This window comes from Mesoplodon bidens (genome assembly GCF_964165515.1).
Source record: "Mesoplodon bidens genome assembly, chromosome: 13".
In the NCBI taxonomy this organism is placed as follows: domain Eukaryota; kingdom Metazoa; phylum Chordata; class Mammalia; order Artiodactyla; family Ziphiidae; genus Mesoplodon; species Mesoplodon bidens.
The window spans coordinates 47,617,604-47,643,358 of NC_138169.1; the positions used below are offsets into that span (position 1 = coordinate 47,617,604).

A 25,755-nucleotide genomic window follows, 5' to 3' on the forward strand; every position below is an offset into this window, starting at 1 on the left:
GTAGTGTGTATATGGCAATCTGAAACTCCTAATTTATCCCTCCCCCTGTCCCTTTCCCCTTTGGTAACCATAAGTTTTTTCCTATGTCTGTGGGCCCATTTCTTTTTTGTAAATAAGTTCATTTGTATCATCTTTTTAGATTCCACATATAAGTGATATCATGATATTTGTCTTTGGCTTACTTCACTTAGTGTGATAATCTCTAGGTCCATCCATGTTGCTGTAAATGGCATTATTTCATTCTTTTTTATGGCTGAGTAATATTCCATTGTATGTATGTACCACATCTTCTTTATCCATTCCTCTGTTGATGGACATTTAGGTTGCTTCTGTGCCTTAGCCATTGTAAATAGTGCTGCAGTGAGCATCGGGGTGCATGTATATTTTCAAATTATGGTTTTCTCCAGATATATTCCCAGGAGTGGGATTGCTGGATCATACGGTAGCTCTATTTTTAATTTTTTAGGGAACCTCTATACTGTTTTCCATAATGGCTGCACCAAGTTACATTCCTACCAACAGTATAGGAGGGTTCCCTTTTCTCCACACCCTCTCCATCATTTATTGTTTGTAGACTTCTGACGATGGTCATTCTGACTGGTGTGAGGTGATACCTCATAGTTTTGATTTGCATTTCCCTGATGATTAGTGATGCTGAATGTCTTCTCCTGTGCCTTTTGGCTATCCCAATGTCTTCCAAGTTATTTTTTAAAATCAGTACTTTTTAATTGGTTAAAGCCCTTCTTAAGGAAATTATCCCCTGATTTGGATTAAGGCACTGGAAATACATTCATCCTGGAGACCACAATCAACTGGAAAAACTGAGAAAATGAATACCAACTTAACTTGGGATAAGGCCTTGCCAGTTGCCTTGCTCTGGATCAGTGGCTCCCAGAAGCAGGCTTAAATTAAGCCCCTTTGAAATATTGTATGATAGGCCATTCCAGGTGTCTGCCCAGGTGAGAGAATCTGTAAATGCTCTAAAAGAACTAGCAGTTGCCAACTTGTTAAAACTTTGGGCTCTATACCAGCCTCTGTTCACGCATTTGCCTCCAGCAGGTCTGCCCATCCAACTGAAGTAGATGGTAATTTCACTGTAGCTGGAGAAGCGTCAACCAATTTGTGTAATTTTGTCCAGATAAACAGCACAGGAATTTAGTACGTGTATTGGGAACTGGAACCAAAACCCCAAGTTGAATTACAAATGAACAAAGTGCTAAGGGGGTTCATCACGTTCAAATAGTTGTAGATAAAGGACTGACTAAAGATTCTAAGGAATATTTGTAGCTTCTGGAAGTAGCCAGAGTGGTCTTTGTCCCTTTTCCCACAAGATTATGGAATAGACATTGACAGTGGGGAATTGTAGTAATAGGGAAGAACCTTTGTATTCTATTACAAGTTAATCCCTAAAGGGATGTTGCCTATAAGTTTAAATTATACATAATGGCCCATCTCTGGGAAGCCTGCCTCCCAGGTAATGAGCATTAAGCTAAAATACCTTTGTCAGCTTCATAAGAAACATCCTGACCAGGCCCACCTGTGAGTAGCTGCAGGGAGATAGAAATCATCATGTCCCCTCCTGAGGCGGACCAGAACCAGGAAGTGTTTGGCTTTACTCCCTCCCCTTTAGTATAAAAGAAGCCTGAATTCTAACTCAGGCAAGATGGTTTTTCGGGACACAAGTCCACCATCTTCTTGGTCTGCTGGCTTTCAGAATAAAGTTGCTACTCCTTGCCCCAACAACCTCTTTCTCCATTTGTTGGCCTGTCATGCAGCAAGCAGTACAGGCTTGGACTTGGTAACACAAATAACATTTGAATTTCTTATACTTAATCTTATAAAAGGCAATCCTGAGAAGAACAAAGCTTGAAGCATCACACTACCTGATTTCCAACTATACTACAAAGCTCTAGTAATCAACAGAGTATGGTACTTTCATCAAAACAGAAACATAGATCAATGGAACAGAATAGAGAGCCCAGAAATAAACCCTCATAGAGGGCCCAGAATACTCAGTGGGGAAAGGATAGTCCCTTCAATAAATGGTATTGGGAAAACTGGATATTCACATGCAAGATAATGAAACTGGATTCCTATCTTTTACCACTCACAAAAATTAACTCGAAATGGGTCTACTGAAGGCTTAAACATAAGACCTGAAACTGTAAAACTCCTAGTGGAAAACATAGGAAAAATGCTCATTGACATTGGTCTTGGCAATGAATTTTTGGATATGACACCAAAAGCCCAACCAACAAATGTAAAAATAAATGATCAGACAACATCAAACTAAAAAGATTCTGTATAGCAAAATAAATCATTAACAAAATGAAAGGCAACCTAGAGAATGGAGGAAAATATATGCAAACTGTCTATCTGATAACGGGTTAAGGAACTCATACAACCCAATAGCAAAAAAACAGTCATATTTAAAAATGGGGAGAGGACCTGAATAGCTGTTTTTCCAAATAAGACATACAAATTGCCAGTAAGTACATGAAAAGATGCACAATATCACTGATTGCGAGTGCCCATAGACTCTGGTGGTGGTGCAGCTGTGTCACGGTGGCTAAGCGGTGATGCCAGGCTGGGACATGGCTGTCCTGAAGGTGCCCTTTCATGGAAGATTGCTACTGCTGCTGATGTGCTGGAGCTGTCCTGTGTTCTCTGAAACCATGCTAGAGTGTGTGGTGGTGTTACCAGTGTTGCATAAGGATCTTTTTTATATTTTATTATTTTATTATTTATTTTTGGCTATGTTGGGCCTTCATTGCTGTGTGTGGGCTTTCTCTAGTTGTGGCGAGTGGGAGCTACTCTTCGTTGCAGTGGGCGGGCTTCTCATTGCGGTGGCTTCTCTTGTGGAGTACGGGCTCTAGGTGCACAGGCTTCAGTAGTTGTGGCACACGGGCTCAGTAGTTGTGGCTCGGGGCCTCTAGAGTGCAGGCTCAGTAGTTGTGGCACATGTGCTTAGTTGCTCCGTGGCATGTGGGGTCTTTCTGGACCAGGGCTCGAACTTGTGTCCCCTGCATTGGCAGGTGGACACTCAACCCACTATGCCACCAGGGAAGCCCAGGATCTTATATAAGGATAATTGTTTTGGTTTTTCCTTTGCATTTCACCATTTCCCTAGGACTTTGCTTTTTTTTTTTTAACATCTTTATTGGAGTAAAATTGCTTTACAATGGTGTATTAGTTTCTGCTGTATAACAAAGTGAATCAGCTATACATATACGTATATCCCCATATCTCCTCCCTTTTGTGTCTCCCTCCCACCCTCCCTATCCCACACCTCTAGGTGGACACAAGCTATCTATTTTACATTTGGTAGTGTATATATGTCCATGCCACTCTCTCACTTTGTACCAGCTTGCCCTTCCCCCTCCCCGTGTCCTCAAGTCCATTCTCTACGTCTGCGTCTTTATTCCTGTTCCCTAGGAATTTGATGTGAGTTCATGAGAGCTTCCCAGAGGAAAAATATTGGACTTACTAAGGATGTGCAGAACTCAGTTCTACCTTACCTATTAGAAACCTGGTACTGCTTTTTTTAAAGCCAGTCGTGGGGTCTGATCACTTACCCTTTAGGGTCCTCTCAGAGCAGGTGCCCAGTGACCATTAATGACAGTCTCTTGGTTGGCCAATCCCACTGCCCTCTAGACTTGATTCATAATGTTCAACCCTCCAGGTGAGGACCGCCTAAGTAAAGCTGTGATTCCAACTCACATTTCAGCGCCCAAGGGTGTCCTTGTATGATGGTATTGCAGTGTAACTTCTGTTTCCAAGCTCACTCAGAAATTATTTTCAATGCTCCTGAATGCAACTGTACAATCCATTTCATCCACCCATTCATTCATTCATTCAACAAATAGTTTCAAATGAAAAAGTTTTGGTTCTTAAAATAGCAAGATTTATCACCTACAGTTCATTGCCAAATGGCAGCGAATGAATAGTTCTTTTGTATTTCAACATACTGGAGGTAGACAGTTAATTGATTAATTTCATTGACCTGTATTTGGGTTTAGAGTCTTATAAAATGCTGATGTATTATAACTCAGTGTACAAAGTGATAAATGCTCTCTGAAATTTATGGAAAACATCCAGTACTCTTACCCATGGAATTCTTATCTATATCTTTTTACTAGCATCCCCTAGCCCTCCTTCTCTGACAGCAAATGGAAAGAGATGAACTTTAAAAATCTTTCAGAAAGCAAAGAAGTCCATCTGTAGAAATATAGGTTATTGTTATCTTTTAAAAAAAACCTCAACCTAAAAATTCCATTTTTCTCCTTCTGTTCAAATCCAATTGTCCATCTGCTCTGCATTCCTTGCTTCCCTGTGGCTTACTTTGCACCTTTTCCCGGGTTTATTAACACTTGTCATTCATTCATCTGCTCTCAAATCGGCAGCAGCCGTGGTCTAATTTAACAGCTATGACAGACTCTTCCTCTGGCTTTCATGTAGCCTAATTTGAACAATCTGCAGCCCTGTTTATTTTATTTTAATTTTCAGCCTTCTGTGGATGTTATCTCCAAGAGCAGCAGAGGACGTTTGTTTCTGAGCTCAGTGCAACAGATGCTCTGCTCATCTTCCCATAGAGAAGGTGACCAGGAAAACTAGAACCACGACAGTTTGCGGGGCTGGGTGAACCTGCATCGGTAGAGGTGCTTCTGGGACAGGGAGAAGTTTTCTCTGACCTCTTTCCCATTTTGAATACTGAAAACACAAATGAAGAGAAGCATGCTCTTTTAAAATATAGAATGTCCATATAAAACTATTCTGTAACACATGGTAAGATACTAGGTTATAGGACTCTTGGCGTTCCTATTCATCTTTACAGCATTCCTAGACTTCCCCTCATCTCTCTACCCCTCCCCCCCACATGCTTGAAAGTACTCAGTTAATATTCATAGAATTGAATTGAATAGATTAGCATAATCAAAGCCCTGGTAAATAACACATTTCAAAGAATTAGTTTTCAGAAAGAAGCTTTAAAACAGACAATATCTTGTTTGGATCATTATGAATAGCTGGTTAGGCCTAAATAATATTCAGGGTACATTTTTCACTTGCCTATCAAATATAATTGTGTCATGCTCCCTCTTCTCAGAATGGCAGTCGTTCTGTTTGACATATAACGTTAGGCAATGAACAAAACCCATCACCCCAAATTCCAAATCCTTGTGAAATTTGATCTAAAAGACTATAAACTTATAGCAAAAAGATAAAACCTTTATTATCCAGAATTTATTTTCTTACATAGTTTATACTATTCCTTGCTTAAAAATTATATTACAGCACAAACTATTGGGTGTAAGACAGGCTCAAGGATGTATTATACAACAGAGGGAATATAGCCAATATTTTGTAAACTGTAAAGCTGTGTAAAATAAAAAATTTTAAAAGTTGTATTACAATTGGATATTTGTGTAGACTTAGCACAAATAGTTTTGCAATTGTCACAGGCCTTGGTTCTAACTGTAACCCAGTCTAAAGCATCAGGGCCTGTTGAGAGGGTCTCAGTGAGTGTGTGATGAGCATTCTGTAAAACCTTTCCCTGTGGAACAATACTGGATATTGAGTCAGGGCTGATATGGATGGAGGGAAGGTGGGTGAAATATGAAGATTTGAGAAAGGGAAAATGGGCTGGCCACAAGGCCAATTTGAGAAAAGCCGGTGCGTTTACCATTCATCCCTTCATAAATACTACTGAGCACCTTCCTTGTGGCAGACTCCATTTTAGGCTCTGGGGATACAGCAGGTGACAGAACAAAGTTCCAGCTCTCTTTGACTTTACATGCAATCAGTAAAACCATAAGAAAAATGTTAGGCGAAGGATTACAAATCAGCTTAAGTACAAGATTGTGATTGTGTGGCTACGCTATTCTGGGAAGTCTGGTCATGTCTCTTGAAGGTGACAATTAAGTGGAAATCGGAGTAATTTATAGCACCGAACATGGAAGATACTGAGGTATTCTTCAGGAATATTTTCTAATAAGTTCTTAAAATGGCAGTTCAAGGGAAGTGTTGAAAGCTGAAATCCTTCTCTTGGAAACTTTTCCACCATTGCCCTCTTAACATTCTGCTTATACTTCTGTCATAGAGCCTAAAACACTTTGATGTACTGATAATTTCTTTACATGTCTATCCTCTTGTTTTCTCCTGTAAGCCCCTTAAGGACAATCTTTGTGTCTTCCTTTTTTTTTTTGTCTGTGGCTGGCAATTCCTGGCATGGAGTAAGTATTTAATAAATGCAAATTCAGTAAATTTATTTGTCTCATCTCCACAACTAGACAGAGAGGCAGATATTGCACCACATGTATTTCTGTATCCCCCTGAGTGCCTGGCATCAAGAGGGACAGAGAAAGTGGTGGATAAAGCTTTGCCAATTGCAGGTTCTTGTATAAAAGCACCTTGAAGTCTTTGCTCAAATTCCAAATGGTCTTTGAGACTTTCCTTAAAGGATAAAATGGAAAGATGGGGGAATAGCCTAGGTTAGAGGGAGATTTAGACAATAGTCAGGTTTTTTAGGGTGTTTATTGGATTTTTGAGTAGATCAAATTTGGGATTTAAAGCTGGATAAAAGGAGGGGTAGTATGGAAATATGTGGGGAATTTTGGGTCGGGGGTTGATGTATTGGACACAGGATATTTCTGAAAAGGTCATATGACGTTCTCAAGGATAAAAAATGTTTTCAGTAAAAGGCAAGCACATTTTTTATACAAGAAAATGATGACAGTAATTGTGCTAGTTTGGCTTTTTGTTTTCTTGCTAATATTATATCACTGAGTCACACAAGTGTGGTGAGGAGAGGACAATAAAAATACGTTATCAATGCACTATTAACTCAGCGTGCTCTTACCTATTAATAAGACATTGATGCCTCCTCTTATGCGTGTCCCATTGCGAAGCATTTTCTCATTACCTCCAAGTGGCATACACAAAATGGCTTTTTTAATATACTCTTGCCTGTGGATGCTTGGTGCTAAAGACTTGTTTAAATGGTCAAAGATATCCTATTTAAGAAACAGGAAACACTTACATTGCACATTATCAACATTAGAACAGAATCTCATTATCCATTAGCTGGTATTTGTACGATTTATAACTCACTTTAGATTGAGTTTTGCAGGATTTCATGATCTTTGCCACATCATCAGCTGAAAACGTAGGTGCTGCGTCCTTGTTCATCAGTTGATATTATTAGTGGGGATCCTGGCCTCGTGTTTTCTAGCTGCAGAAATCTTTTAAGAGATGCTGCTAATTAACTATTAAATAAATGCTTGGATGAAGTTATCTTCATAACAAATAAGCTACTTGGAAATTGCTTTCAATAAAATGGGATCATAACAAATAAGCTACTTGGAAATTGCTTTCAATAAAATGGGATGAGTTAAATTTCTTTCTATTTTTGTTAACCTTTGCCTGTCTGCTCTAAATCCCAGGCAGAACACTCTACTGTGTGTACTTTTTTTTTTTTTTAAGACTTGTGCTCTCTAAAAACTTTTGAAAGAAGGAACTGGTAAAGAGATCTTCTCTGAAATAGCCTGTGGGAGATGCTCCAAGTGACTACTGATGTTCTATCTGCTTTGAGATGAATCTGGCACAATGCATCCGGTTGTTCACACAGAGAGAGAAGGAAATCTAATAGAGGCAAGTGTTTCAAACCATAGAAAGAAAATCATATTATAATTTAGCAAGAATTACATATTAAGTTGCAGACTTTTTCAATGAGAAAAGAAAAAGAAAAACTAAAAAGCTAGGAAAATTGTGTGCCCTGTATTTTTTTAAGCCAGGACATTATTTCACTGGACTGAAAACTAACTGTAGGCTTCAATTGTAAGACTCAATGTAGGCTTCAGTTGTAAATTTAAGAAAAAGATTTAAATAGGTAAATATGGCCATCTCAAGACATATCTTTTCTAAAAATTCACTACTTGAAGCGTTTGTTTTCAAAAGCAGAATGGGAATGGTTAACTTGTTTATATTCACCAGTCCAACAACAGAAATATTTATTGAACCTGACTAGGGTGGGACAGGCTGAGGGGCAGGTGGGGCAGTCTTGGGACCAGGACTCAAGTAAGACATGAGAGCGTATTAGAGACAAAACAAGAAGCTTAGACCCCAGATCACCTTCTGGAGGAGAATGGCTCTTATGGTCCTCATATGGGGACTTGCATGCTGGTTCAAACAGTGTTGGGGATAGAACCAGCCTAAGGCATCACAGAACAAAGACCAGGAAAATGAGGAAAAGGCTGCTATAACATCAGAGAAGAAGAGGATTTGCTGAATTAAAATCCACCAACCAACCGATGCACTCACTCACCCACTCACCTGTCAAATAACCAACAGATAGTACGAACACCCAGTACCAACAAATGGCTATGGTGGTTGCCACGGGGGAGACCCAGTTCCTGACTCAGAAAAGGAATCGAAATGTCAACTCTTTCTTCCAGTGAAAAGGTCAATCCCTGATGGTTTATTATCTTCTCATTTTACATGACAAATAATAACAAAGAATCTCCCTCTTTCTGCTAATATATGAGTTTTGTTGCTTTCTTTGTTTTTCTGTTGGGATTAACTTTCCTCTTTCAAAGAAATGAAAGTGTGGTTCTTGCTTCCTAAAGGCAATTTTATTCCTTCTATACTGCTCCCAAGACTCTGTTTAAGCTTTGCAAAGTCAAAGAAAGTTAGATGTGGATTATCCTAGACAGAGCAGTAAACTGACTCATCAACCATTCTTTGTGGAAGATAACACTTCGTTTTTTCCTGTGGATTATCCTAGACAGAGCAGTAAACTGACTCATCAACCATCCTTTGTGGAAGATAACACTTCGTTTTTCCTGTAACACCTTGTTGCATTCCATTCATGGGGGTTGTGGTGATGGGGGCTGTTGGTATAAATACATTTTAGGCTGGAAGTGGCAGAACAGGGAAAAATAAATTTTAAAAACTATACACATTTGTCTGGAGCTAAGGATAAAGAAATCAGCTTTAAAAAAAAATCATTTCTTGGTTGACTAGTGGGTAAGTCTCTTTCTACCATCTTACCTTTCTTGTCAACATTCAGAGATTTCAAAAGAAATTCCTGATGGAGAGGAACTCCAATCCAGCTCTAATTATACCAGTTTTGTTCCTGTTTTTAGGTATTTCCTTCAATGTGGAGGACCAGTTTGATTTGTGGTTGTGGCTCTTATATACTGGGGAAGGGGGGGCCTTCATGGTCACGAGATAGCTGCTACTCTGCTAATAAGTTTAAATTCCAGAACCCCAAACAAACTAAACAAAAGGATTGATTCAAGGTAGAAAACAGATCCTGGCCTTCACCAGAGTCTGCAGGGGGTGCCTGAGTCTTGGCTCTGGCTGTCTACAGGGTTTCTCTAATCTCTGGATGGGCCTTGTCAAATCCATTCACTCATCAAGCTCTATTTCAATCAATCAGCCAGCTGGCCATCCACTATAGGCCATGTACTGTACTTCACGTTGAACATAATCGATAAAATATGACTCCCTTCCCCAATGCAAAGACTAGTGCCTTTGTTTTACAGTTTAAAAAATAGTTTGTTTTAAATTCCCATTCATATCCATTTATGATAAAGTGAGGCTAATTTCTTTTTTCACTACGTTTAATACAAACTTGACTTATCCATCCCCCGCCCCCTGAAAGAAAAAAAAAGGAGTAGGGGAAGGGTGTTAACAGGAATGAGAGAACAGTTCTATGTTTTAATATTTTCATATATGTTGATACACGTCAGCAAGAAGGGCAAATGTATTTCAACTAGCAGGCAACTCCTTCTTCTGAAATAGTAAAAAGCTAAAAATATGAATCACGTCTATCTGTTCTTTATCCTGTTTGCCTGAGACTGGCTACATAGTTTGCCGGGCTCAGTGTAAAATGAAAATTTGGAGGCCCTTGTGGAAATTAACCTCAAGATGGCAACAGCATAGCATTAACCCAAGTTTGGGGCTTTTTTTTTTTTTTTTTAATTCCCTCCGGTACTTAATAAAGTAGGGAAGACTGGTTACAGCACGGGTGGAGGTGGAAGACCCAGACCCTACCCCAGCCATAACCACCATGTGACACTAAATAAAAAAAATAGCTGGGCATGGGCAAGGCTGAGGGTGGTGCAGCAAACACTGGCAGCTCAGGAGGGACACAATCCCCCTCCCAAGCTATGCCCACCATCAACCCTGGACCAGTACTGTGGTCAGTGAAGGGTGGTGGGGCTCTTGGCTACAGAAGTTCCCGCAGCCACTGAGTGGCCCACTGGACCGTGGAGAAAGGGTGTCTTTGGTATTTGGACCCTTATTTATTGACAGAAATCTGGACCCCTAGCTGGTCCAGTCAGACCCAGATTAAAAAGAGGCCACTGTATCTCAGACTTCTGGATTGTTCTTTTCAAGATCTAAAAGACCAATGGGTCATTGTTACCTGGTTCACCCAGGACAGAGGCCACGAAAGGGTTATTGTCACTTAGTTTTCTGATTGGTTTACTCAGGCTCCTGGACATCAAAGAGTCATTGTTACTTAGGCTCCCAATTGGTCCACTCAGGACCCAACATCAATGAGTCATTATCACTTAGCCTTCTGATTGGTCCATTCAGAGCTTAGGACTATAATGGTTCCTGCTACCAAGACCTCTGATTGGTCAACAGGAGCCCATGGTCAGGACCTGAGGGACAGGTAGGGCCCTAGAAGCCCCTGGGATGGGGAACGGGATTAAGTGCTTAGAGTTGTGTGACTGTGTAAGTTGCTTGCCCAGGAAACTGGTCTTGTACTTACTATTATATGGCATGGAGATCCCACATTTCTTATACCCTGCCAACAGCTTAATGCAGGATGGCCTGCATTCCTATGGTCAACACTGGGGTAATGAATACATATTGCATAAGTGCCCGTGAAGACACTGCTGGTTGTTTTTTATCCAGTGTCTCTTCTTCTTTGTTCATAGTTCTGATTTGCTCAGCGTTGAAAATGCCTAAGTGACATTTGCCCCTGGGGTGGTCATGTGACCTAGTTCTGGCCAAGTGGAAATCTATAGGGATTTGAAAAGGGCAGAGTCAGCGGCATGTGTCTTTTGCTCTTTACACTTCCAAGCTTGCTTTCTGCTTGGAAGTCAGGAAAAATGCTTGTGACTACAGGATCCAAGTTATAATCACGAGGATGAAAGCCACCGGGGTAGTGCAGCAGGAGACCTGAACGATCCTGGTTCCGGGATGGCCTCCTTGAGCAGCTGCACAAGCCCTAAATGCCTTCTCTGGGCTTCTTGTTACCGAGGAAAACAAACCCCTTTTCGACTAAGCGGCTGTAGTTGGGTTTTCATTCTGTGCAGCCAAACAGAACCCCACCTGGTGGACGGCCTGACATGCAGCACACCCAAAGCTGAAGCAGCATCCCCTTCCCGCCCTGCTTCTCTGATTCTTTTCTATCCAGTCGCCCAGGTGGACAACCTGGAAGCCATCCTCAATCCCTCCTCGCCTCAACTCACAGGAGCCGTGAGCCCTGTTCCACTGGTGCTGCTGAAGGTGCTCTGGGTACAGCTTTCTGCTCCACAGCCCTGCCCAGCGGAAGCACAGCCTCTAGCGCCCCTGGGGAGCGAGTTGTGCAGCCTCTGACTTTGACGAGGTCCCAGGCTCACCGTGGTTTCAGAGGCCAGTGTGGCTGGTGACAGATAGGAGGGTACCCCGGTTAGGGATCGCCCCCTTGGTAGATCCCCGCCCAGCTCTGCTGAGGGATGCTTTGGGACTGAACTCCTGTTTCATCCTTCCAACCAGGATAGGGTCCAGTGGAGATTCTCGATTAGGCACCATCATTTATCATTAAATTCAGACTCTACTGTTTATTCTCATATCTAGGAGCCCCTGAAACACTATTATAATATCAGTCTTTTACTTTCAGGTCCCATATTGTATTAGGAGGGGGAATGGTGGAAGTTTGAGGGTCATAGGCACCTGGAGCTTTAGGTGCTGGCTTCCAAGTAGTAGCTGCCACGTTGGATCGATCACCAAGTCCTTTTGTTTTACCTCCTCCACTCTGTTCTAGTTGGTCCATTTCTCTACATCCCCACTGGTGCCACTCCACCCAGGACACCTCCACACTTGCATGAATTATCTATGTGCTTCCTCATTGCTTCTAATGGCTCTCCCCTCACCCAGGATTTCTTCCTTTCAACCCATTTCCCCCATTGCATTCCCAGTGATCCTATCTGCTCCTGTCACTCCCTACTTCCAATGATGGAGTTTCTCCACTGCTTGAAGACCAGCCTCCCTTGCCTTCAATGCAATGGCCTTCATGGAAAGGCCTCTTCCTACCGCTTCAGTTCTCACTGACGTTCTTTACTCGCTACACTGTGGTCCCCCTGAACAATTTACGTCGGTGACGCTGTGCTCTCTTGCATCTCCAGGACCTTGGAGCCAATACTGCTTCCTTCCCTCTCACATCTTCCCCTTCTCCCTGCTCCCCTTCGTTTCCTAATTCTTACTCACCCTCCAGATTCCTGTTTAGGAGCCACTTCCTGTAGGAGGTCATCTCCGAACTTCAAGTCACAGTGACCTTCTGCCCTGTGAACTCCCAGAGCACGTGCCCCTGCATCAGAGCATGGCCTCTGAGTCAGAAAGACTTGGATTTGAATCCAGGTTGACCATTTACTTGCTGTGTGATCTTGGATGAGTTACCCTTTTAGACTCAGTTTCCTCCTCTATAAAAACGGGAATAAGGAATTCCCTGGTGGTCCAGTGGTTAGGACTCTGTGCTTTCACTGCCAAGGGCCCAGGTTTGATCCCTGGTTGGGGAACTAAGGTCCCACAAGCCGCATGGCATGGCCAAAATAAATAAATAAATAGATAGATAGATAAAAACGGAAATAACAGTAGTAGTTACCTCTTACTGCTTCCGTGTAAGCTAAGTGAGATAGTGCATGTGATTTCCTGTGTTTCAACGAATGGAACACAGTAATTACTCAATGAATGATTTTATTATTGTGCTAACTGTCTGTAAACCATCAGCTTGTGTCTTCATTCAGAACAGCTTTAGTACCTGGTCTGTGCAGAAAATGTAATATATGCTCAAAAAGCACTTGCTAATGGTTAGAAGGAATGTGTGTTATTCCCACGCCGCCTTGTCCCTCATTTTTTTTTTTTTTTTTTTTTTTTTTGCGGTACGCGGGCCTCTTACTGTTGTGGCCTCACCCGTTGCGGAGCACAGGCTCCGGACGCGCAGGCTCAGCAGCCACGGCTCACGGGCTCAGTCGCTCCGCGGCATGTGGGATCTTCCCGGACCGGGGCACGAACCTGCGTCCCCTGCATCGGCAGGCGGACTCTCAACCACTGTGCCACCAGGGAAGCCCCGTCCCTCATTTTTAAAGGGGTTTAATTCTATTTCAAAACAGAATTGAGTCTTATTTTGAACTAAGTGGTCCGTCAAGAGCTTCATATATGTCAACTCATTTAATTTTCGTAACCACTCTAAGAGGTAGTTGTCATTCTTATTTTATAGGTAAGAAAATGATGTCATAGCCACAGCAATAATAAAGAGCAGAACTCTGACTCAAATGCAGGACAGGCTGACTCCAAAGGTGTTAAATATTTGTCACCAGAAAAAGAAACCCTCCCTCAGGTTCTATCCTGAAGAAAAGGATGGACACACGTGTAGGAGGCCAATCATGCCCATATGGGTGGCATTTCTAAGCTTCTGCTGGGCGTCTGTGTAGCCTCAGTTGCAGTTATGAAGAGGTCTGTGGCTCATTTCCTCATGGGTTGAGTTTGTGTGTCTTTGAGAGGATGTTTGTTCAAGGCATAGGTGTTGGGGTATGTGGATGTACACATACCTGGATGCCTGGTACCCTGCTGGATACCTGCATTGTAAGCAAGCACATCTGTAGCTCAGGTTGATGGAGCAGCTGCACACAGAACCTTTACAGAAGGACTGGAAAAGCGTAAACGCACATCTCCAGAGGAGCCTGTTTGCAGGACTGGCTGTATAATCAGAGAGTTCAGGAGCTCATGTTGTGCTGAGAAGCAGGAAGTGACCCTGTGGCCATGGCCAGCTGGATGCGGTGCCAGGGCTGAGAATCAGAGACTAACTGGGTGTTGGTCAACCTTGGAGCACATAAGACACACTTTCCTCTAAACATACTGGGAATATCACTTAGGGACATGCCAGAGGGTGAGGCGCTGGCTGATCAATATTTTATTGACACTAAAAGTAAGTTCAAACCTGTCTTTATAGCATTCATACAGCCAGGATTGGAAAGGCAAATTTTTACTGTTTGGGAATGATGGGAGGTATGCCGCCCAAATTACTTCAATTAATGAACCCAGAGATCTGCACACCAGCCGCCCTGCCTTCTTCCATCTGCCCGTGAGATCAGTCCAGTCTCTCCAGTGTTGTTTGCCTGCTGGGTCACTTTGGCTGTTCACAAGGACACATTTATGAAACTCAGGTTAGAGAATGTTTTCAGGCATCATAATGAGCTAACTGGAGATAGAGCAAAAAGAGGGTTCAGGGAAATGTGAAATTTAGGCTAAGTCTGGGTTAAGATCTAAGAAGTCTCAGGGAAAGAGGTGCGAGAAGAAACCCAGACTGGGGGGAGACAGGAGGCAGGGTCCCTACTGGGAATACTGAGACCTACAGTGGTTGGTGAGGACAGTAGCTGAGTTAGGGGATAAACAAGTCTGGTAGTGGGATAATCCACAGCCTGGAACTTGAGTATTGGGATTGCTGAGGGCACGCTGGTGTCAAATCCTCAACTCTAGCAACAGCTGCTGATTTCCTTATAAACTTCCTGCCCCTAAATGTCACCCTGACACTGGGTGACAGTCAGGAGGGGGCAAAGACTATGGAAGGAAGATGGATACTCTAGAAATGGCCAATACTGGCAACATGTTAAGGCAAAAAAACAGCAAAAATAAACAAGAACTCTCTCAAAGTATTTGTCCAGGGTTAAATAATAGCGTACCTAATAGTTAACTGAAGAAGGAAATGTGTACTTCATTTTCCCAGGCCATATTTCAAAACATTCTTTTGCAATTAATATCTGTGAAAGATAAGTCATCTCAACCTTCCAAATAAACTATCAATTATTAACTGATCCATGGATCCCAGTACTTTATGAGTTACTGTAGTAGTGGTGTCTCTGCAGGTTGCCTTTTCCTTCTGCTGACACAAATAACTCCCACACCTTTCTATCATCCAGGATGATTAACATACAGAAATCTTACTTCTTCAAAATGTGCCCCAGATCACTGGTGTACACAGAATGTACCATACTTACCTGGTCTTATACGATCTCAGTGATTAGTGAGACCCGTGAAAAAATGGGATTGTACAAAGAGTGGACCCCAGGCTGCACGAACAGCGTTCTGCACCTCGTGAGATGATTGTCTATCCTGGTTTCAGGTTTTGCTTCAATGATAATTTACATGGCTAGACTTTTCCAGCTTTAGAGGGGGGCAGCTAGGATGCACATGCAGGACCAGCATATTCTACAGTCTTCACAGAGACAAGGAACCAAAAGCGAGGGCCTTTGTGTGTAGGACAGGGTAACCTAGACAGAAACATGGAGCCAGGATAGCCAAGCATTTTACAATGTGAAGAAGTCCCATTTCTCCACAGGATTCACTAATCACTGAAATGTGATAGAAACGAGTAAGCGTGGCTATGGGAAAACTTTAATTGGCAATTACACTGTTTCAAGATGGCAACTTAAACTAAAACTGAAATTACTGGTAGTTTACTGGATTTGTAAAATCAGTCACCTCCTTAAAAGTTGAATTGAAAAAGAGACTTCCTTTACTTTGTCAATAATCATGCTACACCGAAAGTAGTAAAAAGCACAGAGAATGAAGCATGAACATATTCATGCCCAAACCGAAGTCTGATATTCTCTTCGTTAGAATTCATCTTTCCTTTGTTCTTCAGGATCAATTAGGTAGGTTCATGGTTTGATTGTCAAGGTGAAGGAGGCTTGAAGGAGATGTACGTTCTCAAAAGTCAACTTTAGTGTAATGTCAACTTTACACTAAAGTCAACTTTAGTGTAATGATACTTGATAGATTTTGGTTTTGGTTGAGGGTGTTTTGTTGCTCAAAACCAATCAATGGAAGAAAAAACGAAGTACAACTTTCTTTATGCAAGAGCCTCAGATTTGCACCATTCACTTTCAAAATTCCAGAGACTCAGGGCCAAGAAAGAGCGAGGTTTCTGATAGGTCAGTTTTGCCCTTTGAAAATTCCTTTGCCTTCTTCCAGTGGAAATGTGGCTTGAAAAGATTGTACAGTGCCCCACTTTCAAATCCCTTACCTTTTTTGAGCCACTTCTTTCTGTTTACATAACTTCAGGATTTGAATGCCTTTGGCTAACTAAGGAAAGTGGAAAAGTGACTGATGGGAATATAGAGACCCCCAGTACAGCTGGATTTAAAATTTTACTCTGCTCTGATCCTCGACTGGAGTAATCCTTGGGTAGTTATTAGCTGGTTGGAAAAGCCTGGCACCCGGTGGCCATGTTTAGTACTACAGCTGCTTCTCTCCCAAGGTGCCCCAGTTTGTACTCTTCCTAGGGGCTACTCTGGATACAGTGGGATGAAAGGCGTGCATGCTATGCGTGGATTTTTTGGGAGGGATTTTTAAAAATTGAAGTATAGATGATTTACAATTTTCATGTGTACATCAAAGTGATTCAGTGATATATATACATTATATATATGTGTGTGTGTGTTCTTTCTCAGATTCTTTTCCATTAAAGGTTATTACAAGATATTGAATATAATTATCTGTGCTACACAGTGGGTCCGTGTTATTTATTTTATATAGAGTAGTGTGTATCTGTTAATCCCAAATTCCTCATTTATTCCCCCCCCGCCCCCTTTCCCCTTTGGTAACCATTGTTCGTTTTCTACATCTGTGAGTCTGTTTGTGTTTTGTAAATAAGTTCATTTGTGTCATTTTTTTTTGGTTCCACATATAAGTGATATATGATGTTTGTCTTTCTCTGTCTGACTGACTTCACTTAGTATGATGATCCAGATCCATCATGTTGCTGCAAATGGCATTATTTCATTCTTTGTTAAGGCTGAGTAATATACCATTGTATATTTGTACCACATCTTCTTTATCCATTCATCTGTGATGGACATTTAGTTTTGGATTTTTTTTCCTTTACGTTTTTTCATCTTACACCTGTCTCAGTATCTCCACTGAGTCATAGTTTTTGATCAAAAAGCAGGTGACATTCACAGAGCATCCATTTTACAAACAGGAGAGGTTTCTTTTCTTTCCAGCTAACACTGACTGGGGAACATCAGCTCCTATTTTTAGGCTTAGAAGAAAGAGAAGTTGGTGGACCAGGGTAGGGCATTCCATGTGCTTAAAAACACCTGATTAAATGTTATTTTTATTTTTTAAAATTTTATTTATTTTATTTTTAAAAAAAACTTTTGCTCTTTATTATTTTTAAAATATTTATTTATTTATGTATTTGCACCAGGTCTTAGTTGTGGTAGGCAGGCTCCTTAGTTGTGACATGTGAACTCTTACTTGCAGCACGCATGTAGGATCTAGTTCCCTGACCAGGGATTGAACCCCAGCCCCCTGCATTGGGAGCGCAGAGTCTTAACCACTGCACCACCAAAGAAGTCCTTAAATGTTATTTTAAAAGTTAAAAGTTGAGGAAATTGGGAGACAAGGTTGTTGTGGAACGAGTACAAAATGGGGAAACAAGAGATTTTATTTCTAGCTCTGGTTCTGTCATGGACTTTGTGTGATCCCAGTGAGGTCATTTAACCTCCATGGGTTTCGTTCCAATAAAGTTAAGAGATTGGACCGGATCATTTCCAGGGTTCCCTCTGGCTCTAAACTCCTGTGATCTGCCCATGGATGCTATTTCCTATGCCCTGCACAATATCTCCTTGCCAGCTGTGCTTCTGAGCATGCAAACTGTTTCTTATCTTTACCCATCACTGCTTCTGGTCCTGAGATCACTCTTAGTTTAGGTCATTCAACCATATCTACTAGTCTTCAATTGCCTGTGTCTTTTAGAGTCAATATTTGAGTCAACCTACCGAAACACACTGATCTTTTCTAGTTCACTTTATATTCATTAAAGAACTGGACTCATTGCCTTCATTAAACTGTTAGAAGAAAAATTTATTCATTGGCAAATGTTGCAAACTCGATCTGGAATCTCTAAACAGGTTCATATCTTACTCTCTTTTAGTCTTAGATATTTTATGATGAATACAGATTTCACTTGTCATTCTTTTGACTTTACTTCATTATCATGCAGCTGCAGGGTCTTGATCTTGATGGCACGAAGACTGGCCACCATCAGGAACGTGATGGCATCATGCCGTCATTCAGTAGAATCTTAAGTAGCATTACTTTTGAAGATATGACAGCAAAGACATAAGCCCTGATACCAAAGACTTATAGCTTACAAGGGTAGCCAGAAAGCTGTCAGCACAGAGACGTGAAACCAAATCAGCTTGGGGGATGACACTTGGTAAATCTTGAAGGAAGCATATGAGTACCTAAGCATGGAGGGGCTGAGGTGGGAGAGGGGATTGCTTAAGGGAAAATTCATTTCAGTGCAATTTACCCAGCACCTACTCACTGTTTTCAATGATTTGGCTTTTTCTAACCTCAGATAGGTAGGATTTGGAGGATATTTGATTCCATGTATTTCTTTTAAAAATTTTTATTTATTTTAAGTTAGTTTCATGGAAGTATAGTTGATTTACAATATTGTTTATTTCTTCTGTACAGCAAAATGATTCAGTTATACATATATATACATTTTTTCATATTTTCTATTATGGTTTATCAGGATATTGAATATAGTTCCCTGTACTATACAACAGGACCTTGTTGTTTATCCATTCTCTATATAATAGTTTGCATCTACTAATCCCAAACTCCCAATCCACCCCTTCCCCCTACTCTTGGCAACCACAAGTCTGTTCTCTATGTCTGTGAGTCTTCTAACTCAATATATTTCTAAACTCAAATTTACTTGGCAATATCCAATTTGGGGAAGTCATATGTCCTAGTGTATATCTGATGTAAGTACTTCTAGAACCTTGCGGTAGGTCCTTGGACGGTTTAGCCCAGTCACATCAACCCTATAGTTTTGTCCAGTGCACATCCCTGAAATCAGGAAAGTGGCCACCTGTGGGTATAGTCACAGGTTTTATCCCTGTGAAATAGGGCAGAAGGGTTGAAGGTTTAAGTATAACATGGAATGAATGATTTAGGGATGCTTTGTCTAGCAAAAGAAGGCAGGAAGATTTTTTGGTGATTGTGAAGCTGGGGAGATCCTAGCCTGGCAAGGACTTAAGATCTCATTGTCCTCCCTGCCCTTCAACCCTCCCCTGAACAGCCCAGTAAGATAGTTTGAAACTATTTCATGCTATTTTGAGTACAATAAAAGCTTAACCAGCCTCCACTTGCCAACTTCTCTGTAAAAATTACTGGTGGATGCTGCAGCGTGCTGCATGCTCATGACTTTCTCTAAAACCCTCTACCACATCTACTCACTGTTATGCTAATTGTAATTATAGAAATTAAACTATATATAAGCCAGAGATATGAATTTCTATTGTCTTTTTTTCTGTACAAACATGTATTTTTATTAAAATTATTTTATTTTTTTATTGAAGTATAGTTGATTTACAATGTTGCATTAGTTTCAGGTATACAGTAAAGTGATTCAGTTATCTATCTACCTATCTATATTTTTTCAGATTCTTTTCCGTTATAGGTTATTACAAGATATTGAACGTAGTTCCCTGTGCTGTACTGTAGGTCCTTGTTATTTTATATACAGTAGTGTGTATATGTTAATCCCAACCTCCTCATTTATCCCCTCCCCCATTATTATTTTTTTAAAGCTCACTAGTCCATCTATATTTGTCTTTTGTCCCAACTCCTGACCACACAGGTACTAGATTCTCTTTGGTTGCCACCAGGTTACCTGGTTCCCAGCTTCTTCCACTTTCGATAGCCATAGTCTTCAATCTCTTGTTAACATGGAGTGAGCCTGCAGTCTTCAGAAACCCTTCAGACAAGTCCTCTTCTCCTCCATGAGGATGGGAAAGAGAGGTTCTAGAAAACCACACAGGGGTCCAACTCACTGAGGAACGATTGCAAGAAGAGCAACTTTTAAAATTTCTTTATTTATAGACATTTCAGAACCATTTAAATCAACAACAAATTTTTTTAGACAAAACATACCATGTTTATCTTGAGGTACACATTGGGCCCATAGACAATGCTCTGGAAATAATGCAACTGTTAACTGGTAGTTAACAACCCCAGTTTTCCAAGCAAAGAAACTGTAAAGGTGGTTACAAAAGTCTTTGAAAAGAATATACCATTTTCATTTAAGTCAAGGAAAACTCCCAAATTTTTGACTAATTAAATTCAACTTTTAGGCTTAGCTTAAGCAATATTTTAAATGGAGCTTAATATGAAAATGGGAGAAGAGGTTTATAGCTAAGAAATGATCTGAGCCCTACTACATGAGATTGTAAACAAAGGAAATTCATCATCTGATAAGCTCATTACAAAACTCATAGCCTAAAAATTAGACAGAGCAGCAAAATTACAGAAGATATTTGTATATACTTTTAACAGAAATCACATTTACCCTTTGTTTCTAGCTTTCACAATGAGACAAATTTTAAAACACCAAGTTTTGAAGACTAAACGATGTGATTGGACAAGAAGTGGTCATAAGAATTCCACACTATTACAGTCCCACAGAATAAAAATCCTACTTTCCATCATTTGCACTCTGGGCATCTTACTTTTCTTGCCCTAGCAGCCTGGTGCCATTGTATTCCTAGAAAAATAGTGGGAATTGGGATTAATGGTCATAGTTTCTGAAAGTCTTGTGTGTCCAACAGCAGATTTCACTTTTCTGGTGGACTGAAGTTGAAATTTTCTTTGAATGGTTCACAGTGGTCTTTGGAGAACTGTGTTTTTTTTCAGTTTGTTATTCAAAACGTTAACCTCATACTCTTTAGGCATGATGAGTAGTGACTTGTGTTACAGTGTGTTTGGAAAATGAAGAGCCCTCTATTCATCCACCCCCACCCCCTGAACTTCTCGAGGAGTTGTGTGCACGATGTGCAGGTGCTTCTGGAATGTTGGCAGAGGGTATTTACCCACATCTGAAAACAGTTGGAATGGACAGTCATAATATTTCCCTGTAAGATTGTTTTATTTCTACGTGAAACAAGATAAACAGTGCAATTTAGTCGAATGGGCAGCTTGCTGCAACTCCATAAATGTGAATGTTCTATGTGGGCTGAAAGGGTCTAAATGTAAATTTCACAGTTCATAAAGTTGAGCAGCTCAACTTAAAAGAGAGAGAACGTGCAGGCATTTACGAGATTCTGAGAAAGAATTGATCTGTGTTTGAGCGCTCCGTCCCAACATGAATCAGGCTCACATTTTACATTTTAGCTGCTTGGTTTGGTTTATTGCTGAATTTCTTAAGGGAGGGTCACGATGGTTTTGGCCATGCATTTAAGGAATCCAAGAAAGAGTCCCGTTTGGACACTCTCCCCCAAGCACAGGGGTCAGTGCACAGATTGCAGGGAACCTGCCAGAAGATGTCCTCAGTCTTGACCTGGTTGGTTAGAAAAGGTTCTGTATGCGGGGATCTCTATACACTGCTTTTCACTGCAAAAATCGCAGCTCAGAAGGGAAGGCCTGTTTCCTTCCTACCCCTGTTCTGCATTCCTTGTCTTGATTCTCTCTGGCTATGCATGCCTTGTCTAGTAAGGGCGCCATGTGGCTTTGCAGATACCAGAAGATACTTACTACCAATTAAAAAAAAAATTCCCATCAGTAGAAAAGAACACTAGTCAGTGGGAGTCAGAGATACTTGCTGCCTCCAATGCTTTTCAAGTTTCAATGATCTTGTAGTTTTTCTTTTATACCCCGTTAATAGAGGCTGCCATTTCTTCCTTCTGTGGGTTCTTGAGGGACGGGGCACACTTAACTCTCCATACATCCAACTGCCAGGAGAGGTCATGTCTCTCTTACACATACCCAGTCTCAACAACTGTGGTTTTAAACATAAACCTTATGAGTTCCAAGAAGGCAGGAACTGTGTCTTTTTATCAGCCTGTCAGGTCATACTAGCATAGGGCCTGGCACACAGATGATGCTCAGTGAATTTGGAGTGTGTGAATGAAAGGCCATAGTCCCTGCCCTCAACGAGTCTCTATGTTGCCGTCGATATAAACTCAACGTACATATGCCAAGACAAAAAACAAAAAGGACTTTGTGTCGAGGTTTTGCAAAAGAAAAAAAAACAAACAAAAAGAAAAAAAGATAAAAGGAATCAGTTGTTTATGTGGGGCAACAGTAAACTCAAACCCACTCATTCCTCCCTCTTGAACTGAGAACAGCGTCCAAGCGCTAAGGATTCATGAACTGATTCAGCAAGGTTTTGCCAAAGAAAACTTGCAACTTTTCAACATCATCCTTTGTTTTTATTTTAAAGGAAAGTTCTGAGAGGTTAACTTTACCTAGGGAGTTGCCCCTCACACAGAAGGATGCTTTCTCAACATGAAATTCATGGAGGGGCTGCATGTCATCTGAGTGCAGTACTAGAAGCTTCTATATAAACTTGTCAGTTACTTTGGAAGAGGTGCTACAGTTTGATAGATTCTACAGGGTACTCTTTTATGGGGCACTTTTAACCTAGGGTATTTGCATTTTGGGAGACATGTTGGGGGGAAAATGCCTTTTTTTTAAAAAAGAGATTTAAGATGGAAAATGAGAAAAGGTATCAATTCACCCCAATTCTAAACAATGAGATGGATTAAAAACATCTTGAATGCCAAGAAATGAAGCCATATATTGAACAGGTCTGCAAAACTAGACTGGTGGGTCTTGTCTTTCCATTTGTGTATTTATTCTGATGAGCAAGAAGAGTGGATAACAACATACAAGCCAATCCTGCAAGTCACACTGACACCTGGGTGGCTGTCTGTCCATCTCGAATGTGGGGACAGACTCTGGGGGAGACAGGGCGAGGGACGATATGTTGCTTGGAGAACAAAAACTTCTCTAAGATTTATATTCCTTCAAAAAGTCAAGAATTATGTTGATGCCATTATATTTTGGAGGATTTATTCACGTTTGGCAAAAACTGTCAGACTGGGTCCTGGGATTGTTGGAATGAAAGTACGGTAATCATGTATTTTCTTTGGAAGAGAGGAAAGAAGAGATTTCTGAACTAAACAAGTACTGTTATTGATACTTTAAAAAATGATGCAACAGATGTAGCACGTATCAAAGCAGAGGATGGTATGTCTGACTTCTGAGCTCTCCTAAAGCACAAAGCATGTTGAGAACACCTGACACGCTCTGAGAAATGCTCTCTAGACCCCTCATCACCACACACCAGGAGAATAAGACCCTCAAACCCGAGAAGAATTATCACTCGACAGAAATGGTCATTTCCCCAGACACTGATCAGCACAGGAGTACTCTATGTAAAACCCAGCCTGTAATAGGTTTAAAATCAAACTTAATTCTTCGATACAGACTCTCTACTGATTTGTTCCCAGTTTTCTGTGATGGAGCCTGATAAGACTGAGCTTCGAGGGACAGGGCTCTGAGAACCTTTGGAATCATTCTGACCCATTTCCTAGGAGAGTCGACTTAATTAACGGCCCCAAACTTCAATGGATATTTGAAAGTGAACAGATGATGTTATCTAAAAGATCAGACTCATACTGATGTTTAAAACATACATTTGTATTGTGTAGATATACATATACGTATATATTCTGGTCTTTCTTTAATCTCTGCTCAGTAAAATTAGCAGCAGTTACAGATAAATTATTGTGGTCATGAGTTATTATTTCTAAGGACATCATAGATCCTCTCTACTAGCACGTGACTTTTGTAAAATGCCTTTCGATAAAAAGATCCCCACCAAGCACATAACACTGCAGTGTCATTTCATATCACTAACATTTTCAGGCACAAGAGTAAAACAATTAGCATTGAGCAATCTGAACGACAGAGCACAGAATAAATTGTCTAAAGTTGATTCTCCCAAAGGAGGGAATTGTTCAAAGGTGGGTTTTTTTTGTTTGTTTTTTTGTTTTTAAAGATTCTTATGTCTTTCAGCTTTGGCTATTTTGTAAATAAATATCACAACTTCTCGCATAAACCTACTTGGGTAACAATTATTTCTCTGAACATGCCTTTTGTCTTTTAGCAGCTGTTGAGTGTTGAGTGATGTACAAGGCACACCTCTAAGTGTTCTGTACAGCATTTTTATTGATGTACAAAATAGCCTGTTCACCATTCAAAATCATAATCTGCATAGTAAGAGTTTTCTCTTATCCCTATTTACAGAGAAAGTTTTTAGTGCAAAAAAATGTGAAACTGTGTCCCAGCCCTCCCCTTCTAGAACACACATTTATCTGTTTTGTTCAATGCTACCTGGGGTTATTTGGCTATATTTTGGGCCTCCAGCCGTTAATGAATTGCAGGATTTTCTTCACCTGCAGTTTGCTCAGTTTGAAATCCTCGGAGAGGATTTCTTCCGTGAGCTGAACAAGCAAGTTTCCGTCAATCTTTTCGGTCACAAAGAATGCTATGACGTCTTCGGACAACCCTATGAACCGCAAGGACTTGGACACTTCCTCTATGGAGAGTCCCGACAGGTCGGCAGGTGGCTGCCAAGGGGACCCGTCACCACAGGAGCGGGGGGCCAGCTGGAGGTGGAGGGGTGACGAGAAGGGGTAAGACATGGAGAAGATGTCCTGCGTGCCCTTCTGAACAAAGTACGGGTCCTCGGAGAGGTCCGGCGACCCAGACTCGGGGTCTTCCTCAGCACCATCAATTTGCAGAGGCAAAGGTAGGGTGTCGAGGGCGGCTTTCTCTTCCACTGGCCTCGGGGCCCTGGGAGGCAAGGCGGGGCACGAGATGCTCTGCTTGGCGGGGCCCGCAGTCAGGGTCTTCCCGCCCGTGCTCTCCAGAGAGTAGCTGGCTGACTTGGGACACCCTGGGGCACTACCGCCGGGCTCCGTGGGCCCGGGCCCGGGTGGGCTGGCTGCCAGCTCGTGGCCGTCGAGGTCGAAGGCTGCCGGGCAGTTTCTCTTGGGCGTGCCCGGCGTCTTCTGTCGGGGGTAACTGTAACTCCTGCTCGGATCCAGCAGGAAGTCGCTCCTGGTCTGGGTCTCTGACGCTCCCGAGTAATGATTAGGCCACGAGAGCCTGGAGGACAGAGCTTCAGCAGTGGGACTGCCAAACGGGGACTTGGGGTCCATGGAATCTGCTTTCACTCGGTTACACGGGTAGCAGGAAACGGGAGAGCTTTCAGGAGGACTCGTGTCACTTTTAGTAACGCTGCTTAAAAGCCAAACAGAGAGAGAGAGAGAGATGAGTGGAAAAAAAGGAAAAGTAAAATATCCAGCCTATCCTTATCCCATTGATGTCACTTCTGAGTAGAAAAATGTAGTTAGGCAACAAATATTGTATTTCTTATCGTAAAGTACCTGCTTAACTTCACTGGGTTTTTTTTTTTTTTTTTAAAGAATCTTTAAATTACTAAAATACAACTATGGATATGAAGATACTGATTTAATATGCTATAGCAGAGATGGCAAATATATAATTTTTTTAACAAGAAAATCATTGTTAGTGAGTGCCTGGATCTTTGTGATGAGAAAAATCTTCAGCCTTGTTTGGGCTTATCACCAACAGGTGCTGTGATTGATTAGTGATGTC

At 41.3% G+C, this 25,755-nt stretch overlaps 2 protein-coding genes across 3 annotated transcripts in view; one reads left to right on the forward strand and one right to left on the reverse strand.

Moving 5' to 3' along the window:
• Positions 1 to 11,610, forward strand: part of MEP1B (meprin A subunit beta) — a gene marked incomplete at both ends in the record, with an annotated part of 57,931 nt that extends 46,321 nt beyond the window's left edge. The window contains one exon of the mRNA XM_081252140.1: positions 11,137 to 11,610. Coding sequence (XP_081108266.1) covers positions 11,137 to 11,610 — 474 coding nt within the window. The remainder of the gene's footprint in view (positions 1 to 11,136) is intronic.
• Positions 11,611 to 20,190: 8,580 nt separating this feature from the next.
• GAREM1 (GRB2 associated regulator of MAPK1 subtype 1) overlaps positions 20,191 to 25,755 on the reverse strand; it is a 212,950-nt gene continuing 207,385 nt past the window's right edge. Inside the window, exon 6 of one of the 2 annotated variants that reach the window (XM_081251773.1) lies at positions 20,191 to 25,374. In XM_081251773.1, the coding sequence (XP_081107899.1) occupies positions 24,480 to 25,374 (895 nt within the window). In that variant the 3' untranslated portion in view covers positions 20,191 to 24,479. Of the gene's footprint in view, positions 25,378 to 25,755 lie in introns of both variants that reach the window. The other variant, XM_081251772.1, reaches the window with a different exon arrangement.